Genomic DNA, 9422 nt, shown 5'->3' with positions numbered 1-9422 from the left:
ACATCTGACATAAAATGGCTTTATAAAGTTGTTATGGCTTCAACATGTCGCACAACCTGTTAGTGTGAAGCATACTGAGGCCTTTAGCATTCATGTAGAGTTTAGAACATGTAGTGTTTCTGGTCACCTGATGAATATAAGCCCAATAATAATTAGCATTTTAGCTCTGTTTTGGTCTCCACCAACTCCTGAGAAAAATGTGTGGCTCTTTAGCTGCTAAATGCTCCACTTTCTTTACGCGTAGTCATTTGATGCATTGTTAATATGATTAGTTAATTACAGTAATAAAGATGGGATGACATAACATCATGTATGACATGTTATCAGACTGTTACAGATCGTCAGTGCCACATCAACTCTGCCTTTGTAGCATTCTCAGCCGTCACAGAAGTAAATTTGTTATCAAAGTCGGCAGAATGTCTTGATAGTAGCAGTCCCCAGTTTATAGGCCATGCTTCTGAGAATACATTACAGCTACACTGGGCAGCCGACATATGCAGGGGGGAGGACCATGAGCTTCTAACGACCATGTTGTATGGACTTTATCAGACGCCATGCAGCATAACTTTTTAAATGAGTTCCTGAGTGGAGTTTGCCTTTAAACCACGGGGCTGAGCACAGACCACCAGGCTGACTGAGACCCCCCTTCAATCAAACAAATACATTCAGCAATATACAGTATACCTCTTTAAGTCTTATTATCTCATTAATGCAACATTGATTCTCAAATCTCCTTCCACACACACATTAGAAGAAGTGAAATTAGCTACGGAGACTGTAATTTCTTTCATAACTAATATATTGATTTCGTATTTCAAGAGAGAAATTGGAGCATTTTCCTACTGACTTCAATCCAGTCAGTTTCTCGGAGCTAGCATCTAGCGCCATTAGCTCAACTGCAGCTTGAGACAAGTTTCACAACTGGGCAGCGAGGTTTGCTGCTTGGAGACCGACAGACGAAGAAGAGGATAATATAGAAGAATCACGATTCTCGAACTATTGGGGCAGGACGTGGCTATCCCACAAAAACTTATAGGCCTAAGTGTGCATCCAATGACACACTTGGATCGTCTCGCAGCGTCTGACAGCATACTAAAGTGGGGGCAGCTATTTCAGGCACCCCTAGTTCCAGAAGTAAATAGTCATTTTCTCTGTGGAAAACTCCAGGTGACCCACAGTTGGAGCACTGAAACTCTCCTGTTTGAAAAATATCTGGTACTTTGATAAAAAAGTTGAAGGTACAAACTTGTGTACATGAAAACTTGGTGAGAAGTCAACTACAACTCTTCAAGAAAACTGACAACACAATCTGCATTAAATCAATTTACTTTCAAATTCTGGATGAATTTTTTTTTTTTTGCGCCTCTGACTGGCGTCTTCTCCATAGCAGTGGTGGTCGAGGCTGATGGGTGTTTCAGTATTTAGAGGCTGGCACGCCGGACTGCTAGACAAACTATGATTTCTCAGAAACAAAGTTGAAATGATTAGAACTGGTGGCCATAACATGAACCTATAGGATTGCTACATTATCTGGGAGACTCTCGCATTTCTACGTTAAGTAACATTGAGGATATCATTCAAATGAAACTGAAAATGGGAATTCAGAGTGGGGAAAAATACAGCTGCTCTACACGCGTGGCAGCTCTACAGAGGGGGCTGCGACCACAAATGCGTGTACATTTCCGCAACAGACGATTCGACAATCACGCCCACTTTATGCAGTGATTGGCTAATTGTGCGGAGGTGTGAAAGTAGGCAGCTTTGGAACTTCCCTCTCAAATATCATGAATGTGCGTTATCTTACAAGTCATTATGTCCGGATTACAAAGACACAGCAGACTTGTCCCCCGCCTTCGAGTTCTGGCCATTGAGAACAGGTTTAAACACTTGTTGTGGTTGTACGACCTAGTTTGTCTGAGGCACACGGAGACCTGCAGCAGACCTAGACATACTATTGGGATTTTTAATTGCAATCACCTGACATAACTGCAAGTTGCTATCCCTCCTACCTTTAGCGCTGATACTGCGCAGATCCGTGATCTTCATCAGGGTTTTGGGGAACATGTGCGGTTTGCTGGGCCGACGCTTCCTCACGTAGATCTTCAAAGCCTCCAGGAGTGGCTCCTGGAGCTGGTCCACCTTGGAGGGCTCCTCCAGGTCCTGACGGTCTGACACACACACACACACACACACACACACACACACACACACACACACACACACACACACACACACAAATCAAGTCAAATCAAGACTTGAGGCTCAATAATGACAAATCCATCAATCTCTTGGCTTTATCTGATTCAGACAAGCTAGAGGCTAATACATGTATTATAGCATGAAGCCTGGTTTGATTAAGAAGGAAGCGTTTATCTCATTATGTCAACTAATTTGCTGCAGAGAAGATATTGCAGAGATGGTTACAATTAGATAACTTGAGCAGAAAACTAATTTGAATCCTTTCTTTTGAGTTGTTAAGCTCCGATAACGGAGGTTTTAAAGTCTCAAACAGCAGGGAAGCAACAACTGAACGCATTAAAACTAATCAGAAGACGCGGCATTCAAAGCTATGCATCTATTCAGAGACTGCTTTTCGGCACACACTGATTATTAGGATGACTCAGTGGTCAAATGCACCAGCGCCTCTGCTCTCTGAATAGAGACGCTGACTCAAATCCCTGATCAAAAAATGTTTTGGACCTTTTAGCGGGCAGTTTCCTTTGACTCCAGATTTCTCAGCCGTGTTTCATGTTTGTGCTTTTTTATTCACTTTATTACACATCATATTAATCATATGTGGGGAAGACCAACTGCCATTTTATTTTCATCACATTAGAATTTCTCTGCCATTTGCAATTTGCAGAGTCCAGCAGATTACACAACCCTAGCCAGTAATGCTTTATTATAACTGAGAACTAAAGCACTAAAAGTCAGTCCGACGGGGCAACAAACATAAGTGGTCAGATGATCAGACCCCCCCCCCCCCCCCGGTTAGTCAAACTGTTTTAGAAGAGATAACGAAGGAGGATGGTAATGTTACCAGATAAACAGTTATAGACTGACTTCCTGGGTCCTCTTCCCAGGGCTGTGCACACTCAAGGTTTCCCTGTGAAATGAAGGATTACTAGTGACGTTACAGGTGTGCTCACTTTTGGTTTTACCTCCAGATACAGTAGTATCTCATCTGGAAAAACTGTCAACTTGTTTACTCCCTGTCTGATGGTCTGACTGTTTTGTTGACCCGTTGGACCTAATTTTAGTGATGTCATGAGTTCTGAGATCTTTGGTGAGTATAATGTTGTTATAACTGATGGCCAGAGCTACAAGAATAAAACCCAAGTTGTATTAAACTATAGTTTTCCTTTAAGGTTGTTAAAATCATATTATTCCACACCATCACTGGCTGCACTAATCTATCAATGTGAAATATTCTAACTCCTGCAACATTTAATATGTATCTCCCTAAAATTCAGCTTGACATATTTGCTGTCTTTGTAAAACTTCACTAGAATTTAAAGGACAGGTTCACCTTTTTTCAAATCTGTCTTAAAACATTATTCCCATACCCATATGTACATTGAAAGAGGTTTTGGTAGCTATAATCGTCCTTGTCCATACTGGCCAGAAAGAAATCCCTTCCAAAAGCAATTTCAATGTAAGTGATGGGGGACAAAATCTACAGTCCCTGTTCTGTGTAAAAATGTCTTCTCAAGTTCAGCTGAAGATGAAATGAGGCTTCGGCAGTCGGTCAAATTAAGTGGGTTCCAAAGTTACGCTTCATTCAGTGCAAAATTCCCTCTTTATCGTAGCTCCTCCACAGCTAGGGAATTTAATACCAAGAAGACTGTAACTTTGGAAGATACCCACTTGATTTGTCTAATGTTTGAAGACATGTTTTGGTTTGAAATAAATTTGGAATGACTGACTTAGTGGTAGTTCAGTTAGATTTATGGTTCCACCTTCTGAAACATTTGCTGCTTTTTATTGTATTTTTATTGTAACTTGAATATTTCGGGGTGTTTGACTGTTGGTTGGACAACACAAGACAACTGAAGACATCACCTTGGGATTTGGGAAATTGTGATGGTAATATAAATCCGACATATACACTAACTAATTAATTAACTGAAAAAAATATCAGCAGATAAATCAATAATGAAAATGATTGTTAGTTGCAGCCCTACTAAATAAAAACTAGGTGTCCTCTCAGGTTTCCAAGTGATTGATTTTAAGTATAATAATGTCGCAGATATTACGCAAATGGGCTTTTCTAAAAATGTCATGTAAGACATTGAAGATTACATTTGAAGTTGAGTCTGTTCCTGAACACACACTCTACACCATCAGGCCATAAGGTGGCAGTGTGTGCACTGAAATCAGCAGCTGCTGGACCTGCAGTCAAGGTGTGTGATTACAGATGCAATCAGAGGTGCCTCACAGTGTCCATGGATTATGCAAGAACCTGTAATATTTGCCAGGGCTCTGGGGATTGAGTATATAAATATATATTGTTGAATGAAAACCCAGCAGCGATGAAGCCTGAGCACCGATGAAAATGACGAGTAGAGGGGAGAGAGGAGAGTGATAATAAGAAGTGAAGCCGTGTAACTTTTGGTGGACTGACAGTAAAACTCTGTGTGTTAATGTGTGTGTAGCCTGACGTGAGAGAATTAGTCATGCCTCGGGTATCTTGGTGGAAAACAACCAGAGCAAGCTCATTTCCTCTGGGAGGGGAAGTTCAGACAATCCATCAGCTAACTGACGCTGCTGTGACATACCTGTACGTCACCCCTCTGTCCTCTCCTCTCCCTCCCATATTTGGCAGTCAGGCTAGTGCTGTCTCAATGATAGCAACCTGTGGTTGACCTGGTTTCAGACTCCCGTGGAGGCTGGCGTACTTTCATCCCAAACCTGGGCTGCAGCTCCACTCAATATTTAACTGGAGAAATCAATATGGGCCGACTATGTTGAATGGAGAGCAGTCAAGCATGGTTTGAATGTGGAGTGGATCAGTTTAATCATTCCACTTGATGTACTCCGAGACGACACTATCAACTATTTTTACGTCTTTAAATCGGAATTTATGCTAAATAAGTATACATCTTACCCAATGAAGGAGTGTTATGGGATTGTGCAGACAGACACTGATGTTTCTTGGCTGAAGCTGCAGATACCTGATACTTCAGTTTTTCCCAACCTGGGGGTCACAAGCTAAATCTGAGGGGTCACGAGGTGATTAACAAGACATTGAAAAAGAAAAAAGAAAACTTCTGGACTCCAAATTATTTGGATTCTTTTCAAATCTTTGCTTTTTACATGAGACATACTGTTTACTTTTAAAGCCCAACAGAAATTAAATTGCATGATTTTTTTCAGGTACGGCAGACAGATTTGATTTGTACTGTATATTCTAGATTTTTTCATTCTTTGGTTGAACTGCTCCCAGCTTTTACACATATGCAACATGTGACGATGTGACTCCAGTACTGCTAAGGAAGCCGTGCTTTACACTAATATTTGTGTCCTTTCCTTTCTCTGTAAGTTATATTGTTGTCTTGTCTTAAATTCCTGCTGTCCCTTCCCCTCCCCTCACTAAACGCCCAGCGCTCTGCCCCAGCTCGCCCACCTCCGGAGATGAGACAGATGGCGCTTAGGAGGCCTGTCTCCGTGTCGTCCATCTCGATGGGCAGCAGCTGGTTGGCAAAAGTGAACACCAAGTCGGTGAGTGGGCCGAAGCCAGCGTTGTGCATCTGCGTTCGGTTGAGGGTCAGCCCGTCTGAAAAGGTCATGGTGTCCTGGTCGGGGGTGTACCTTGTACAGATGCGCAGGATCTGACAGGGAGAGAAGGAAGGCAGGGAGAGGATTACTCAACAGGGATTTAGTGGACAGGAAACTTAGTGTGAGTGAGTGAGTGATATACAGTTGGGGTTGATTTAAAGAGTTTGGCTTGAACAGCTTTAAGTTGAGCAGTTTTTATTGCAAAAACTGACAGACTGAGTGTTTACCTCAGGCTTTTAATTCTGTGGACAACATGTAACAACTATTTTCTTTCTGCTGATAGTCCCTGCATGAAACTGCTCATAACAAGGTCTGTGGATTATCTGGAGTAACCAGGTCATGATTTCTGGAGAGAGACGTTGCTGTTAAGTTTTTCCAATGTTTTTTTTTTTTTTGGCATTTTGAGCACCACAAGCCGAGTGCCAAATAGTCCCATTATATTACAAAACTGCAGACAGCTCCATGGCCGATATCTCCAAAACTCTGCGACTCACACCAAAATAATCTAGATGCATAAACAGCACTACAGGCAAGAGGAAAAATATGTAGTTTTGATTTTGGGGTGAACTGTCCCTTTAATATTTTTACATAAATACATTAATCCTCCTGTTGTGTGGCCCCTGATTAAGGTTTAGTGACTTATATTGTTTATTTATTATGTTTAGACACTTTCTTTTTTATATTTAATTTGTTTACTTTCTCATATTTCCTTTGATTGATTTTAAAAAAGTTTTCACACACTGGAATCTGGAAAAGTACAAAAATGTTGATTCCTTCTCTACCAGCTGAAAGTCTGTTTGTTTACAATTTTCAATAAAGAGAGAAAAAAAACCCTCCCATGTCAATAACATCTGCCGTCGCATACTTACGTAGCCTAGTGTAAGTGCAGTTGGATTCTCTTAGCATTGTCTTTACCTAAGTCCTTATGAATTCTCCTTCAAAAGTGTTGAGGAAGAGACATAGGATGTAATTTGCTGGACTGTTCGACCGCAGCTCAGGCCTTTAATCAGAAGTGAATAGACAGACAATGCACCAAAAACAGTCCTGCAGGTGCAAGTGGTGTCTGGTTTTCATTTTAAGGCCATTATTTACCTGATATAGTACTCTAACCATACCATGACTAATGATACGCTGCTAACCAGGGCAGGTAGACTCTAAAATGAGAATCCATGTCAGAAGACTGGAAGAGGCAGCAGAGACAACAAGCACAACCAAAACAATGACCTTCCACACACTCAAAGAGAATAACCTTTAGGTCTCCAGCTGCATTGCATGTATGTGTGTGTGTGTGTGTGTGTGTGTGTGTACACCTAATGAAGCAACTGATGGTGGATGTGAAGTCTACAGTAGCCTTTGAAGCTATTTGAGTGGGCTGGCTCTGACAGTGAGTGGCAGGCGTGTCTGCAACATGAAACAGAATAAAACATGGCTACTGGCGGTGACTCGCACCGGCTGGCCAGGCCTGCGCTTAGACACACACACACACACACACACACACACACACACACACATATACACACATAGTGTTTGATCTTTCCTCTGACACTCCCTCACCCAGCCCTTGTGCACAATATCTACGCCCTTCACCACAGAAATGTGTTGGTGAGCGGATGTTGATGTCTGAGCGAGAGCCAGAAAGTCATCACAGGCGGCCTTCAACTTCTCACCTCTGTGTCCCTGGGAGTTCACTTCACTGCTTTGTCACATCTGACAAGTATGACTTAGTCAATACAAACTCCAAAATCCATCTATTACATGGCACTGCCACTGAAACTGAACCAGTTAAAACATACACACACTGAATAACAAATACTGTATGTACAGCAAACATTCATTTTTCCAGGTTGTGTCTGGATATGATTTAGCTACACTGCATTTACACCTCACATAAATATGCATCTTCATGCATAAATCATGGATTTACATTCCCTCACCAAAACGCAGCTCATCCTTTATCCCGTACCACTTTCTCTCTCATTTTACATGTCCTTTACGAGCACATTTACCACGCTACAGGGAGTATTTACTATTTTTTTTTAAACGACCCAAGGATGTTACGGTTATGTGGTATGTGTCTTAACCACTCAGCTATCGGACACCCCCTTATGGTCCCTTTCTAAAGGGTGCTTTATTAGTAAATGGTAGGAAATTTAGAAACAGATTCCATTTTTTAACTGTAGTTAAAACAATAAAAAGATTAAACTGCAGTTAAAACAACAGGTGTATTAGCATGTTGTAGCTTGTTATCTACACAGCACACACGACCTTAACTCACATTTCTGAACACATTCAGGAAATTGTGTTTTAGTTTTCTGAATGTTTTCCAAACTTCCAAGCAGACGTCATTTCCATTCCTTTACTGACGTATGAAAATCAACTTGTAGAGACTTGAAACTTGCGTAATCATCACAGTGAAAAATAGTCATGCTTCTATTTTTGTCAGTTACATGATCTTAGATGTGTGGTGATGCAGCTGAAAAGAAACAGAATCAAACAGGCCTCATGACACGTCTGCATATTGTTTCATGGCTGACAACATGGAGCTCACGTCATCCCAGACACTGGAGGAGCGGTTGTGCACCTCTCTTTGACTTTCCTCAAAAGAGTCCATGAGCTACATGATAATGAGTCACAGGCATTTACAGTTAGCTAACCTAACTGTCTGTCTGAGCATCAGCCAGCAATTAGTAGATTCAGAAATGTGGTGACATCATACGCAAGTTGGCATTTTTGCCACTCACAGTTGTGAAGAGAAGAGAAAAGCAGTCTGTTAGATCATCCCTGAATATAAGACAGCAGTTTGCAAAGTCAAGGCGCAGAGGTGTTTCTGCTACAGAACGCTAGCTGCTTCTCCACAGAAGTCTTAGCAGCTGACAAGTGGCCAGCTGCTGCTAGGTCCATCATATGCAAAACATGTAGTCTGTGCTGTAACTAGTCAGCCACATTGGATTCCACTTTCCACTTAATTTAGTCTAAAAATTAGAACAAGCAGGAGACAGTCTTACCACTTGTGTACCACTTCCTCATAAGGTACTCTAAAGTTTCTATTTGTTGTAAATAAAGGCTTTATAATGTTAATAAATCATTTATTAATGCTTAATAACTCAGTTATAAGCCATTAATGAATTTCAAAACCTGGCACCTCTAAAGTTGTTCTGGCTTGATTGATGGCTTATAACTGATTTATAAATTATTAGTAAATGACTAATTAATAAAGCAACCTTTAATAAAGCCATTAGTTACAACCTATAAACCTTTAATAAAGGGTGACTTGTAAGAGAGCGGTACCAAGACTTTAATGTTAGTGAAAGGTACCTTATGTAATCAAAAATAAAACTTTTACTTTAAACTTTCAATTATGTCACTTTTAATGCAAAGTTGACATTGTTTGAGATGTCTTTGTCGTGACAATTTGACATTAACCAAGACAAAAATGTCTTTGTAGCCAGGCTAGCTGTTTCAGCCGCTTTAAACCTTTATGCTAAGTTGAGCTAACCGTCTCCTTGCTCTAGCTTCGTATTTAGCATACAGACGTGAGAGTGGTATCCGTCTTCTTATCTGATTCTCCGCAAGAAGTGAAAATGTATTTGTATTTCCCAAAATCTCCAGCTATTTGACAACTATTCTATTAGGCCAGCAAACCT

The 9422-nt window shown here is 40.9% G+C and overlaps 1 protein-coding gene across 6 annotated transcripts in view; it reads right to left on the bottom strand.

Annotated features, from left to right (window-relative positions):
* LOC122864108 (retinoic acid receptor beta-like) overlaps positions 1 to 9422 on the bottom strand; it is a 202477-nt gene that overhangs the window by 9624 nt on the left and 183431 nt on the right. For 5 of the 6 annotated variants that reach the window (XM_044171207.1, XM_044171206.1, XM_044171208.1 and 2 more), the window contains 2 exons: positions 5627 to 5831; positions 2010 to 2168 (listed from right to left, as the gene is read on the bottom strand). In XM_044171207.1, coding sequence (XP_044027142.1) covers positions 2010 to 2168; positions 5627 to 5831 — 364 coding nt within the window. The remainder of the gene's footprint in view (positions 1 to 2009; positions 2169 to 5626; positions 5832 to 9422) is intronic. The other variant, XM_044171209.1, reaches the window with a different exon arrangement.

The sequence above is a fragment of the Siniperca chuatsi genome, linkage group LG17 (genome assembly GCF_020085105.1).
Source record: "Siniperca chuatsi isolate FFG_IHB_CAS linkage group LG17, ASM2008510v1, whole genome shotgun sequence".
Lineage (NCBI taxonomy): Eukaryota > Metazoa > Chordata > Actinopteri > Centrarchiformes > Sinipercidae > Siniperca > Siniperca chuatsi.
This window is presented reverse-complemented; position numbering and strand designations above follow the sequence as displayed.